Raw genomic sequence first — 15265 nt, 5'->3', positions numbered from 1 at the left:
CTCGAAGTCATCGTCATATTACTTCTAAATCGTCTATCGCTTAGGCCTCCGGTGAAAATTTCCATTCTACACTTCTCACATACCCGATAACATAACTGAAAAGAGTGATCACGTCGCAGGCCCGGCGAGCGCTCCGCGAGTGGCGGCGCACGCGCGCCATGGTGCGCGCGCGCGAGGAGTGGTGGAGCAGCAGCGCGCGCGACGCGCACCGCGAGTACTCCTGCGCGCTGTCCGCGCTGCACGAGCGCGTCGCGCGCCTCGAGGTGCTGCTGCTGGTGAGTCCGCCACGCTGCTCCTACGGACTAAATTTGCGGCCTAAAAAAATGATGTTTCATTTACACGATACAAACACTGGCATACCTGCTGAGGTATATACAACAAATTCAATCGATGTACCACACAGTCGATGTAACACCTCTCTCCGTTACGAATGCATTTACGGTACTACGCGAGCGTTTAAATTCTTGCACCGTCTACTTGAGCCTCACGCTTGTACGTCCGGTAACGTAACACGCTTTTCGCAAATATCTACTTGCGTGCATACTACCACGTAGTGCACATGAACATTAGTTAGCGAGCCTTTCGAGGCACATACGCTAGACTAGGACACACCTTTAGTTTCAAATTCGACCTCTTTCTTGTACGATAACGAATATGATGATATCTCAGGAAACGCAGAAGAAAGCCGGGCTGCCGGTGATGTTGCCGCACGAGCCGTCCGCGCGCCGCGAGACGCCGCCACTGCCGCGGCGGCCCGACCCCGACCCTCTGCTCATCAACGGTTAGTTTCGCTATATCTACATCTGCATTATAAATCTAAACGTGTATTTAAAAAAATAAAAACTAATAATAATATACGTAAAAATTAAAATATAAAAAGTGGTGACGAATAGAAGTTAGTTATGAATAAGTTACAATAGTTGAAACTCACGTCTGTACCTAATTGTTTTTAGTTAGCCCTGTATGTTAATGCAACTTTTGTAATGTCACTCCAGTGCCTGACAATAGGCTTGTGTCAACTAACAATGAAACCAATGGATGAATGTTTCTAGGCGTAAATTGTGATATTTAATCAAGGAAAACCGAAATAATTCCTCATAAAAAAATAAGATTATTGTTATTTTTACAAATTAAAATCAAAAAAATACCCCCCTGGCCCCTCCGCCGTGAACGCCAATTAGAACGTATTACGTCACATGGTGATATGCGCCATTGTTGTTGTTGACGTTTGGTTATGATTTTCATACAACAGCACAAGTCACTTCGTTTTTTTCTATTATTATCATTTTTCGACAAGTTGAGAGTGTTATTTCCACCCATATCAGATAATACTAGCATAAACTGCCATGGAACCTGGATTTATCAAAGCGAACAGCAATAATTTACCCAAAATTGACGCTGTTATGCTAGGCCGATTTTTCGCGTCGAACACTGACTTTTGTTCATCGGAATTTCGTAATGTTAAAACTTCTATGTAAGTATAAACAATACTAAAATACTGCTTATTATAATTTTCACGTATATTTCACTTTAGCATGCAGTCAATTATTATTTGAAGGTATGTATACCAATTGCAAATTAATTGATTTTGAGGTTAGAATTACAATGTAAATATAGAGAGATGATATTGTAAAGACACTACTTTGTCTTAGTGTCTTAAGCCCTATCGCAAGTTTGTGGAATAGTGGGTTTTTAATTGCCTATTTCGAAAGTAAGAATTAGAAAATAATTGTTTGTTTGCTCCCAGGGCAACAAAAAAAGCTTTGGTTTTTCTTAAGATTTACGAGTTGAATATGTAGTCACTACTTTTTTTAATAATACTTACCTACATCGAAATGATCTTCACAAAAATAAATTCTCGATGTTGTTGATAAACAATGAGCATCTTTCCTCCTTGCCAGTTTTAACCACTTTTTCGCATTTTTTCCTTGACCGGAACACGTATGAATAACTTAGTCGGAGTTTTTATACTTGTATTTATACACTGGGGCACTATACAGTTTTTAAAATACGAAGTTTCCATTTTTATTTAAACAAAACAAACTTTCGCCGTAAGTGAACACAATCGCTTGCAACTATGTGACGTCATTCACGACGCCATGACACTTTCTTGTGTTTTTACGTCAGTTTAAAAATATTTTTTTCAAACTTAAAATATGTGTTTTAAATATAGTTTTTATCATGAAATATTATTTTTTTGGGGTAATACAGGTACTAAACTATCGTAATAAGCCATTTTTGAAATTTACGACACAGGCCTATTACACATGTTTAATGAAGATTGAACATGATAATCGATTTACGACGATTAACTTACATGTTAATTGTTTCTCAGATCCCTGGAGCTCGGACAGCGACCTGTCCGACTTGTCGCCCATAGAGGACGAGTATGCCAAGGTGGACAAGTCCGCGCGACGGGAGCGCGAGGCGCGCGAGCGGGAAGCGCCGGACATTGGTGACGTCACTGTGTCAGAACCTGAGGCTAAGGTGAGACTTGTCCTACTCGTCTCACTCAGATGGAGTACTACTCAAGTGCGTACAGATCCGCGCGTAGTCATATGTCCTTAGGGTAGTATTCCACCTGTCCAATTTCTTGTCCAATGTGTATTTGCGTCTCATATTGTGCTTAATGAAAGAGTGAGACAATGCACTTTGGACCAAGAAATGGAACAGCTGGAATACCACCCTTAGTGTAAGGCCTGAGTGGACGCTCGGAGCGGAGCGTTCGGCGGGGCGTGCAGCGGGGCGGGCGAGCGTGAGATAGAGCGTCCAGCGAGTGGCCTCAGCGCACGCTCACCGCTCGTGTGAATCGGTCGCATTCACCATGGCATCGACTTCGGACGACATTCTTGATTTCTTTTTAGAAGAGACTTCATGGCTCAAAATGTGTCGTTTTTCTACAAAACAAGATCGTAGTGAAGCAAAGAAGACGGTTTGGAGAATTTCCCACTTTATACGAAATCTTAACATGCAATGGATTAAAAGTGAAAATAAATACTTACTCGTAATTTTAACGCATGTCATAAAAAATATTTTGTTTAAATTTGAACTTTAATAACTGTTAATAGAGTTGAATATTATAACTGCCTACCTTCCATTTAATTATACAGTCTATTTTTGTATAAAGTGTGAGATGATAGCCAAAATGCTGGTTTATTTTATATGTCAATAATTATTTGTTTGCTTGACATGACTGCACGCTCTTATCGTCGCTGCAAATCACAAACAGGTTTGAACCTCTCCGCGACGCCCCGCGCGACGCTGCAATGCCCGCAAACTTGCCCGCTCGGCATTCGCTTTGAGCAGCGTCGACTCAGGACACTAGTACGAGTGTCCTTTGTTTGACATGCACGCCGCCCGCCCCGCCCCGCTGCACGCTTGTATCGAGCGTCCACTCAGGCCTTACACTTAGCCGTCAACTTACAGTATGAAATAGCGACGCTGGCACGTTGCAATTTCAAGTGTGTAACTGTGTACGTGGTCGATAGGCATGTTAATGCTTTGCGTGTATTTTGTAGTCCGATTCGTCGTAACCGTACGGTGTAATAACTCGTATAGGTACGTTAATATTTTCAATACCATCTGCGCAGGTAGTGGACGGGCGGCCGGTGAACAGCGTGGCCCCCCCGGTGCAGCCCGCAGGCCCGGCGGCCGCGCCGATCTACGCCACGCCGCCGCACACGCCGCACATGACGCCGCCCGCCACCACAGCGGACACGACGTGAGTACAGTACAGTGTTGTGTGCAGATAGTCTTTATATTTTTTTTGCAAAAAGGGTTAGTTACATTTCTTAGCATAAGATTAGTAGTATTCCCACCTTATTCGCCTGTTTCAATAGCAAGAAACATTCACATCCTTAAGGCAAACCTGGTAACATGATAATAACAAAGCCGTGTATTAGCAGCGCTCCCACACCAGCCGCAACGGTGGCAGCGACGGCTGTCGGCGCCTCCCGCGAGCTGGACGCGGCCGTGCCTCGCTCCGGGCCGCTGCTGGACACGTCGGCGCACCGCGCGCGCACCGACCTGGCGCGCCACCGCCACCACGCGCCGCACTCGCCGCACTCGCTCAGCAACGCCAGCTCCGTTAGTATACACACACACACTTACCCGAGGGCCGCGGAACGCACGCTCGACGCTGACGCCGACCGTCATTTGTTTTGACCTATGTATGGCAGTCGGCGTCAGCAGGCAGCAGGCGGTGCATCGCGTGTGCTGGACGCGGCCGTGCTCCGGGCCGTTGCTATATATTATACGTCGGCACATCGCGCGGCATCGCTACCACGTGCCGCAACCGCTCAGCAACACCAGCTCCATCAGTATACACATACTATAGAGATACATCAAAACGGGTTGTTTATAAATAGACACAAAGCCCCTTATTCGTGTACTAAAGTTACGATGCCGCTAATAATCGTTTGTCTCTTTCCGACGTATTACGTCGTATGCCGCTAATAATCGTTTCGCATTAAACCAGGTAATTTTCCCACAGGAACTGTAAAATATGTTTTCAATATTCTTTTACAGTATGACGGATTAGACGACTCGTATAACGACTCTGCGGACGAATCTCTAAGTGAATCCACATCGGGAGCGCCTACACACACAGGAGCACCCTCTGTAAGTAACTTTGTGCCTTATCCGCTTACTTTAAAGTTAATAATCGAATATCAACTAAACGCATCTTTATTTGATTAGCAGCGAGAGAGGCAAAGCTGTGGTAGCTCTGTCGGGAGCGCGACCGACGACGCGGTATATTCAAGAGACCACCGGCATCACCAACTTACAGGTATGTAATAGTTTCGTATTCTGCTAAGTAAGGTCGGGAGCAAAAAGTAAATTGTCAAGCGTGATTTATTGCTTGCTTTTTATGATGTGCTCGTATATTCATATTAACGTTCAAAGATCTATAAATCCAATAAACATTTCCGATATGATACCTACACCAACATAGCCTATACATACAATACACATTTGAAAGATTTGCACATGAAAGACGCATGTACACGAACATACTGAATGAAAACCCCTGTGTTTGTGATTAACGCATCTTCATCATTGCCATAGCATTACCTACCCACATTTTACGGTCGCCATACCCTGACTAAACCTTACACACTTGACATACTAAAACGAGATATACATAATACCGTGATTGAAGACGTTCCATATCGTAAATATGGCGCTTGATTTGATTAACTGATCACGATATTCATGTCATGATAGTTGGTCCTGGTAAACTGGATGATCTAATGTTACAGCAGTATTCAGATAGTTGTCTATTTCGTCTACATTTTATCAGCACACTGGTGATTCCGAGTACATAGTTTCATTAATTTAAGTTGAGCTTATATGAAATTGTATGTCGGAATGCCTTTCAATAGCTGATTAAATATGCACAAGCAAAGCGAGTTATATCGAGTCTTAAACAAAGCGTCATAGCGTCTAAATTAGAAAGTAGGTTCGGTTTAGTTGTAACGCGTAGATAAGGAATGTTCCACGGGGCTGTCCTGTACAAACGCATGTTATTTTGTCTATTAGCGTTAGGCATGTCTGATAATCGACGACTCATATATTTAAGTATTTTACAAGCTTTTATTACACTTGGCTTGTTAGTATGTATGTGTCTATATTTGTGTGGTTCAAATATTGGAAGCTAAACTTGACCTATTTTCCGATTTCCGACTGAGCTGAAATTTGCAATATGAAAGTCGGGAGCTGATCTGATGATGGAGACAGGAGATGGCCATACCTATCTATGAGTGTTAGTTGCCCGTGGAAAGAAAAGTACAGTCAGCAATAAAAGCTTGTATTATAAATTAAAATTTTGCCAAAATCTTTTTGAGCTCCTTTATCATAGAAAATAAAGTAGTATGCCTAAAATGAGCATAAACCGCATTTGTACGGGATATTCCAACAATTCCTTGGCACGGCCCTAAGTAATCCCGGGTGAAGGTCCGGCCGCGTCGCTGGCGGAGCAGCTGAAGCAGGTGCTGGCGGAGCGCGAGCGGCGCCTGGCCCCGGCGGCCCCGGCGGCCCCGGCGGCCGCGGCGGCGCCGCCCGACCCCGTGCAGCTCACCAACGACCTCGTGGACGAGATCCGCCAGGCCGTCAGCGAGGCCAACGCCCGAGGTTTGTTTCCGATGGCGCGCTACGGACTCTACGCTATTTAGTTGCTTCTTTCTGATTTACGAGGTCTTTATTTCTATCTGTAGGATGCTGTATATTTGCAGCCGCAGCTTATTGAACCTTTCTCGGAACGTGGATCCGTGCAGTAGGTATTTACAGTAATACCCCGCTTTAGGCGACCCCGTATAACGCGGATTACTGATGACTACTGATGTTGGACGTCTGTTCGGTCTATTAGAGTCAACCGTGAGAACGACCGTTAAAAAGCGGATTTAAGGCTGCAAAAATTCGGCTTACTCTTTTTCTCGGAGGTAATGCTACTGGTGATTTCAAGCTAAAACCGTTGCTGGTTTATCAGTCAGAAAAACCGCGTGCAATGAGAGGCACGGATATGAGCACTCTACCAGTATTTTGGCGATCAAATCGAAAGGAGTGGGTGACCAGAGAAGTTTTAATTCTAAATTTGGTACTTTATTAAAAGACCCCGATATACGCGAAATTCGTTTTACGCGATTTTCCTTGGAACGCACTTGTCGCGTAAAGCGGGATATTACTGTAAATCGAATTAACTTATATTACAGTTCAATTGACCGATTATTTATTTAGTGTCGATTTTTTATCGACTCTATAAATATTTGGTGGATAGATGGAGTTCCCTATTCTGTACAATATAGGCTTAATTTTATCGTAATTATGTCCTAAAAAATCTTTAACGAATTACGAAAACTTATAGAATTTTCATGTCATACGAGATTTAGTATTTATTCCGCCCATAATGAAGAGCTCTACGGACCAACGAAATTAAAAAAAAAAATCGATACCATGATAAATCGTCCTCAATACCTGCAAACGCAAATTCAGGTCCCGGTCCCGGCTTATGTAAAGTAAATTTTTCATTTATAAGGTGTAGGATCGGCACTTTCTGGAAATGTTTTTATTTTATTTTAATTTGGTTGGCATCTTTTGCATCAAATGCATTCCGCTTGATACTCTAGACCTGTAGTCATTTGGATCATATCCATCTTCAAACTTAACCTATGAATTCCCATTATCCAATGTCACCTAATATTATGCATTCCAATTATCCAATCTGGTTGAGTTGGCAAGATTTAACGCTGTGGTTGATAAGATTTGATTAATTATTTTGAAGCTCCAGTCTTAGTATATCCTTTTGCAGTGTATTATTCGACATGCTTCTGTCTATTAGCCGCCACTGGTCGTATAGATAAACGCGTATAATTCACCTTTATTTATTCTGGTAAAGATTATCATGCTGAATTAATTTAAGACGTCCGTCAGTAGTTAAAAAGGTAAAAGCTGTCGAGTTTTTATTTGTAATCCCGTATTTTCCTTTTTCGCACGCTTCAATCACTTCACTATCATAATCTTGCTCATTCTTGGCAAATCGTTTTGTGTTACGCCTGGGTGGAATTGTGTTACACCTTTCTTGAATTGAGACGTCTTTAAGCTTGACACCGATTTTCAAAATGTCCTGCTATGACTTATATTTATATTGCGATATAAAATCGTACGATCGTTCTTTTACGATCGGTGGGTATTTAATAGTGTCACCGGCTTACAACGTGATATTTATTTTGGGACTTTAGTGGTATGTAGGTACTCATGTACATTTAGCGGTAAAATCGCTTACCATGCTACCTACCTAGAAACTAAATTATTTATTTTAATTACGTTTTATTTTGTACAACGAGTCACGTTTATATAAGTCACGCTTAAATAGTACTAGAAGTATATAGAAGCTGTTTGCACTCGTACAATTAGCAGCATACAAGTTCCATTTAATATTAATTACCTTCCTGACATTTTATTATTGGATACCGCCACCGACAATTTAATGGTATAAAAACTCATAATAAAGTGCTTAATATAGAATAGAGTCAAGTATGAGGGTTGATTGAAAAATTCGCGGCCTGGCCAATAAAAAAAAAACATTTTTCTTTTTTCTGCCGCTATTTTGAACTGTCATTATTCAACTGTCTTCCCGCGAAATTTCAATTGGCGTCTATATTTAAAAGCAATTTTACGGCATATTTAAAGTTACGTGTCGGTAGATATCGTGAAAATGGAGAAATTAGAGCATCGTGCTGTGATTAAATATCTGCATAAAAAAGGATTGACACCGAAGCAAATTTATGATGATATGCAAAGTACATTAGGGCAATCCTGTCCATCATATACGATTGTGAAAAAATGGGCAGCTGAATTCAAGCGTGGACGAGAGAGTATCGCAGATGACCCTCGTCCCGGGAGGCCAACAACGGTGACTAACACGGACAATGTGGCAATCATATGCGAAATGATAATGAAAGACCGGCGATTAAAGGTGCGGGAAATAGTTGACATCGTAGGCATCTCTTATGAAAGAACTCAAAATATTATAGTCAACGAATTAGGTTTTTCCAAGGTGTCGTCGAGATGGGTCCCGAGGCTTCTTTCAGTGGAACAAAAAATCGCTCGCCGTACTAATTCACCTGTATGAAGCCGATACTAAAGACTTTTTGGACAGATTTGTAACTATGGACAAGACGTGGGTCCACCACTATACATCAGAGACCAAACAGCAATCGAAGCAGTGGGTTCATTCTGGATCTCCGCCTCCCAAAAAAGCCAAAGCAATTTTGATTTTTGTCGGCCAATAAAGTCATGGCATCTGTTTTCTGGGATGCAAAGGGAATAATGGATGGTTGACTATCTCCAGAGAGGTAAAACTATAAATTCCGACTATTATTGCGAGTTATTACGCAGATTACGCGAGGCTCTGAAGATAAAAAGACCTGGAATGTTGACAAAGAAAGTTATTTTCCACCAGGACAATGCACGTGTTCACACGTCACTAAAATCGATGGCGGAGATTGCCAAATGTGGGATTGAATTATTGCCCCACCCACCCTATTCACCCGATTTAGTACCATCGGACTTTCATCTGTTCCCCAATTTAAAAAAACATATGGGTGGTATGAAATTTTCAAGCAACGCCGAGGTCCAAGCTGAGGTGGATGCCTATTTTGAAGGTCTCGAGGAAAGCTTCTTCAAAAGTGGTGTAATGGCTCTGGAATCCAGATGGAACAAGTGCATTCAACTCGACGGGGACTATGTAGAAAAATAAAAATAAATTAAAAAACCTGTTTTGTTTTTAATATTCAGGCCGCGAATTTTTCAATCCACCCTCGTAAACTATTCTAATAAAGTGGCTGCTATTTGTGCGGACAGGGTCCCAAGTCTCGGCTCCATCGATGACCACGACGGTCTGAGACTTGGGCCCCTATCTATAGCCGCGTCATGACAATGAAATGGGCATGTTATAGTGAAGAAAGCTCCGGCTTGCGTAGTCGGCGGCGAGGTGCCGTGGCAGCCGCTGTCCAGCGCCGTGTCGGAGGCCAGCCTGTCGCCCGCGCCGCTGTCGCCGCACCCCGTCACGCACTGGACCAAGCAGCAGGTAAGTTCCTGACATATATTTAGGAACTGCCATGCTACACTCTGTCTACAGGTCTAGGTCTAGGTCTGTACCTACAAATGTACGGGGGTTGTATGACGGAAGTTGTGTGCTATGAATAATTTTCGTCTACAGACTTATCCCCTTATTCATAAACGTCTACTAAAGTTAATAAGCCGCTAATAATCGTTTGTCCCTTTCCGTCGTATTGGTATGATGGAAAGAGACAAACGATTATTAGCGGCTTGTCAACTTTAGCAGACGTTTATGACCGTATTCATATTTATTATTATTCTCCATTTTACTATATCCATTAGGGTTATTCTGCATCCTTTATGACATCGTGAGGAAATCAGACTAATAAGCTGGGACAACGCTAGGATTCATATTCAATGCAATAATAGCACAACTTTATAGATACACTTGTGGCGTTGTTCATAAACGCCTGTCAAGTCTAACAAGCCCTTGATTTTTTGTATTTATCCGTCATTTAGACATGTGTGTTTGTTAAAAAGGGACAATATTTAACAGAGGTTTGCTAAGTTATATGAATGAGACGTTTGGTCCGCGGCGATACATCAGCTTTTAACACATTCACTGCCAGACAAAAAACGGCGCACTACCCCATAAACCGGGAACCCACCTGGTGGGCGCTCGTGAACTTTGTTCAGATGCCGGACAACCCGCTGGGTGGGTTGTTTTGTACGCAGCTATAGACCACCGGGTTCTGGGGTAGTGCGCCGTTTTTTGTCCGGCATCTGAACAAAGTTCACGAGCGCCCACCAGGTGGGTTGCCGGCAGTGAATATGTTAAAGAACTACATATTAGCATTGCATGAATATGTTGCGCAGGTTTGGCAGTGGGTATCGGGGCTAGGCGAGGGCCTGGAGCGGCACGCGAGCGCGTTCGCCGCGCGCGGCGTGGACGGCGCGCTGCTGCTGGCGCTCAGCTCCGCCGACCTCAAGCTGCTCGGGCTCGGCGGCGACGACCGCCGCCGCATGAAGCGCCGCCTCAAGGAGCTGCGCCAGGCGCACGAGAAACACCTCAAGGCCCTCAAGAAGGCCGAGAAGAAGGCCAAGAAGAAATAGGCCAGTCGTCCAGGGTCAGTTGCGTATACGCTTTAACACTCTTCTTCTGTAATGGTCGCATTTATTACGAGATACACAAAAGATACAGTATTGGTCTCTTTCTCACACGGTTGCTTTGTCTTTTATGATGTAATAAATGTGACTGTAATATGCCTTGTGTCACAGTAAAACCACTAATATAAGTTACTTGAGCAGTACTTAAATCTTACGTTGAAAGTACCTAAGATCAGTTATTTACTTGATAAGGGACCACGTCATTGTAACTTATAAAAGTGGTGCTGGACGTCTTATATTTTCTCTTCTATTCCATTGGTTTTTTCAATGAAAATTGATAAATGAAGAAGAATTACGTTTAATGGGTTCTTATTTGCGCTATTAAACCTTGGACCGTCTGCTGTGGACAGTTGCAAAGACTAATTGTTAAAAACAAGGAACGAGATAACAGCATAGAAACAACATTTAGCCATATATGTAATTCTTCTTTAGCCCTTTGTACTGTCTTTTCTTCTACTGAACTAATTTATTCTGGAAACTGGGCGACTGACTCTGAAGATTGGAGGTATCGGGAGGGATCGGGGTAAAGCAAAAGCTGTGTCCGATAGCGTAGAGAGTGCCATCTGACTTATAGCTTAGAGTTTAGTGACGGTAGGGTAGAGTCGAACGAAAAATACTAATAATCGAAATTTAGATGTAAGTGAATACGGAACAGGACAAGTAGAAAGCATTTATCTAGACTGTCTAACCTAAGTTATCTAATCTCTGTATGTTTTTACTCAACGTCAGTTTTTTCCTACAACTTAATTCTTTTATCGTTCCTACGCCGTATTATTTGTGTCAGTTTTCTTCAAGTTTGATGTGAAGTATGGACTGCTGGAAATCACTGGCTCAATCTAGTCATAAGATCAATCATAAGCTGCTCGAAAGTCTGCTAATTTTCTTCTAAGATTTTTGAAATACATGTATAAGATAAACTATGTAATGTTCAATTTGTATCTATTCATGAATTGTCAATAAAATTGTATATTATCGCAGTAACAACTATCGGTTTGTAATTCCTAATCTTTGCAAGGTTCTATTTTTCAGACAGAAACTGGTTATTTTCGGCATGAATTTCAAAATAAATAACTGCACAAAATGTACTTAGTATTGTATAGCGACTGGTCGTTAGAGCGACGTTGCTACTGTGTTAGTAAGATATTTAAATTACATAGAATATTTGACATTCATCGAGCATGTGATCTCATCTCATTAAAGTTGTTACTTACATATGTCTTTCAACCACACTGCATTTTTTTATTCATTGCGCAATCAAATAAAATGTTTATCTTATGAAATCGTAATGATGATTATTATAACTTATATTCATTGAAATAAATACATTCCAGTGAAATTCTCTCTTGATGTTTCTGTAAGAGTTATCAAATATAAGTCTGGCTTTATAGGTTTTCTTAGGCAAGTTAAATAATGGCTGAGACCGCATCCACTCAACTCACAATAACTGTTTATAGGAGCTTGTACAAATGTGAAGGACTTGCCCGCGGTGAGGGAGGGTCTCGGCCGCATAGTGTATTCAATAATTCACGTGTGCATGTTCGGTTCTGTAGCCACCTGTATCGTTGGTGTAAATATGCCGGCGCGAGCGCGGCGACTCGACTGCGGCGTGCTTCATTACTCTGTATGACTGAATGTACATTGTGCATTTAGGATATTTATTTTAATTAAGAAATAACGAATAATGTAAGTAGGAAGTCCATTAACAATTGCCAAATTGATCAGTACTGTTTATAATTGTTGATTTTTTTAATTTAAATTTTCCTTAAATTATTTAATATTTATTTTGGGACCAAATTAATTTATTGTCTCTTACAGTTTATTATTTATGTATTTGGGTGTGCAGTTGGGAGAGATTTTTTTATTTATAATTAAATAAACAAACCAAAGTCTACATCATATTGTTTTTTACTATCAATTATGATCAATGTGAACATCATGTACATTTCCTAAAATGATGGTGAAAATATAGTCTGCAGTGGTAATGTGTGTTTTCTTTTTCTCTATTTTTGCTTGTTGTAACTCTTGCACCAGCTACCTGACGAAAATAATCTTTAGCTACAAGGGTACAACAAGGGTATGCAGGATTACCCTCATGATGACCTTAGGAGATCTTGCTGTTGCAAGGGTTACTACCTCTTATTAAACTTTTGGATGCCAATGACGGATATATCAGCACTATGGAGTGTGGATTACCTCCACCTTCCGTAATCAGCACTGTAGGTCCAATGCCAAAGACAGATTAATCATATGCTGTGCATATGCATAAAGTTCAATTTCAGTTTTGACACTTCAGTGATGTGGCGTCCAAATGACAGCTTTTGTGTTTGATCGGCATCAGAAAGTTTAACCTGGCCATTAACTTTCATCTAAATTATTTTTAGTATACTTATTACTCAAACTTTATTATGTATATTTTTATTGGTAAATTCAATTAACAAACAAAGTACATTAATTATTCAACTACTTTATTTTTCTTGTTTTTATTTTTATTTCTTTTCTTTTTCTTAAACTTCTTTTCAGGTGTGGCACCTCCCTCTTTTTCATCTTCATCATTTCCATAACTAATAGTTACAAAGGCTCCTGGTTTCCTCTTTGCTGGTGGTGATGGAGCTTTAAGTTCCTCCACATCAGAAACATCACTGTCATCTTTTTCCTCTGTCTGCTCAATATTCTCTTCTGCTTCAGAGTGTTCTTCATCTGATTTCTCTTCTTTCTTGATAAGGTAGCTTTGCCTGTTCAATGTCACGCAGGTGGCTCTACAAGCAGCATTATGTGAGCTTAGTTCACTTAATTTGGCTTCAATCTCTGACCAAACTTTAATTTCTCCTGAACTGGATAATGAATATAATATATCATTATTGTAATGAAGACACTTGACTCTTTGTTTGTGGGCTTTGTAAGTTTGGGCTTGAGTATCAGAGACAGTAAAGGATATAATATTTCCATTGTCCAACCCTACATACATCCTTTCATCAGATACCCATTGTACTGATGTTGGTTTAGTGGTGCATTTTATTTGTTTCTCAATTCCAGCTTTACTTATTGTCCACACATCAACATTTTGTTCATGAATTAGGGAGAATCTGTCACCAGTGGGTGAAAACTTAATTTCAGTAGGCAAAGTTACACCCTTGCTGGAAAGATTTATGGTGAAAGCAGGACGCCCCTTTACTAAGTTCCAAGTTCTTAGTGTCTTGTCACCTCCTATACTAAGAGCTAGTTTGTCAGATGGATGTACTGCTATATCAGTAACAGGAAATCCTAAAAGAAAAGTATATGGTCACTTATGGTTCATAAGATGAACTATTAACTCAAACTTATAGTGTTAGTAGTAGTAGTAGTGTAGTTTATGGACATACTTGAAAGCATGAAGGGTATGCCATAATACTTAGCATTCTCAATGCTAATGGTATAATAACTCACAACTCTAATTAGGTTCCAAGTTTGAAAAGCCCTGTCCTGGTTAAGGAACCAAGCAATTTAAGTGGTATAATGTTGAATTAATGTGCATGATAATTAATGATAAGAGGAAAGGGGACAATCAATTCTCCATACAAACATAGTCCTCATCTTCCTCCTTGGATATTGACATGGAAAATATTTTTCCAGAAATTTATGTATCTTAGTCTTGCAAAAAGTCATACAAATTTTAAAATGCTCCTAACTCTTGTTGGTCATAGTTAAGATTAAAACACATCAAATGTGTAAAAATATTTTCAAAAATGTAAATATCCAGTGAGGAAAATGCGGTCTATGTTTGTATGGAAAGGCGGCGGTTCGTCTTAAGGTATGCTTAGCCTAAAAAAAAGTGCAGTATTAATTTACCTTGGTGAGCTTTCTTCCATATTTTCTCAATTTGCCAATTGCCAGTTCTCGTCACAATAATTGATCCATCATCGCTCCCAGTAAGGAGGTGTGTCCCATTGTGTGTGAAAGCAGCAGTATTTACAGTACCATCGTGGTTCATGAGGACAGTGTGCTCTTTTCGGGACTTCATATCAATGACCACTACTTTGTCATCAGTGCCACCAGAAGCTAAAAATTTGCCAGCTATGGACACACATCGCACTGAAGCAGTATGTGAATGTGTCGCAAAGGTTTGTTTGATTTTGCTTCTCTGCAAGAAATCGTATTATTCTATTATGCTTTGAAAACCAGAAAATATTGACATGATATTATTTAGGTTGGAGCACCAGCTAACTTACCTTATCTTCATAACTAAGTGAATATCCTAGCAAAAAGCCTTCATAGGTACCGACTATTATTTCGTCCATTATAAAATACAAGACAGTATTTTATAAGAAAATGAACATCGCAACATCACCTCAACAGTGCACCGCACACGTTTCTTTGGACATTGACTTGACAGGATGAAAGTGTCAAAGATCCATTTGAAGTTTTCGTTCAGAAGTGAATAGGGAAGACGAACACGATAATAAAAATATGAAACCTTGCAAATTAAAAAGTTCCTTATTGAAGTAAACATTTCAATAAGGAACTTTAAGGAAAGTATATATAAAAAGGCATTTAATTACAAATA

The 15265-nt window shown here is 40.7% G+C and overlaps 2 protein-coding genes across 2 annotated transcripts in view; one reads left to right on the top strand and one right to left on the bottom strand.

The window, feature by feature from the left end:
- LOC133523668 (uncharacterized) overlaps positions 1–12707 on the top strand; it is a 45355-nt gene extending 32648 nt beyond the window's left edge. Inside the window, exons 14-23 of the mRNA XM_061859347.1 lie at positions 120–275; positions 670–781; positions 2336–2487; positions 3591–3721; positions 3903–4086; positions 4528–4620; positions 4702–4789; positions 5956–6132; positions 9456–9586; positions 10435–12707. Of these exons, the coding sequence (XP_061715331.1) occupies positions 120–275; positions 670–781; positions 2336–2487; positions 3591–3721; positions 3903–4086; positions 4528–4620; positions 4702–4789; positions 5956–6132; positions 9456–9586; positions 10435–10671 (1461 nt within the window). The 3' untranslated portion in view covers positions 10672–12707. The remainder of the gene's footprint in view (positions 1–119; positions 276–669; positions 782–2335; positions 2488–3590; positions 3722–3902; positions 4087–4527; positions 4621–4701; positions 4790–5955; positions 6133–9455; positions 9587–10434) is intronic.
- On the bottom strand, positions 12615–15142 carry LOC133523664 (p21-activated protein kinase-interacting protein 1-like). Its single transcript, XM_061859341.1, has 3 exons — positions 14931–15142; positions 14551–14842; positions 12615–13986 (listed from the first exon to the last, which is right to left on the bottom strand). The coding sequence occupies exons 1-3, from the start codon at positions 14997–14999 to the stop codon at positions 13178–13180; spliced, it is 1170 nt and encodes a 389-aa protein (XP_061715325.1). The 5' UTR covers positions 15000–15142; the 3' UTR covers positions 12615–13177.
- Positions 15143–15265: the final 123 nt, after the last annotated feature.

This window comes from Cydia pomonella, chromosome 12 (genome assembly GCF_033807575.1).
Source record: "Cydia pomonella isolate Wapato2018A chromosome 12, ilCydPomo1, whole genome shotgun sequence".
In the NCBI taxonomy this organism is placed as follows: Eukaryota; Metazoa; Arthropoda; class Insecta; order Lepidoptera; family Tortricidae; genus Cydia; species Cydia pomonella.
Note: the sequence above shows the minus strand (reverse complement) of the source record. Positions and strands in the feature narration are given on the sequence as shown.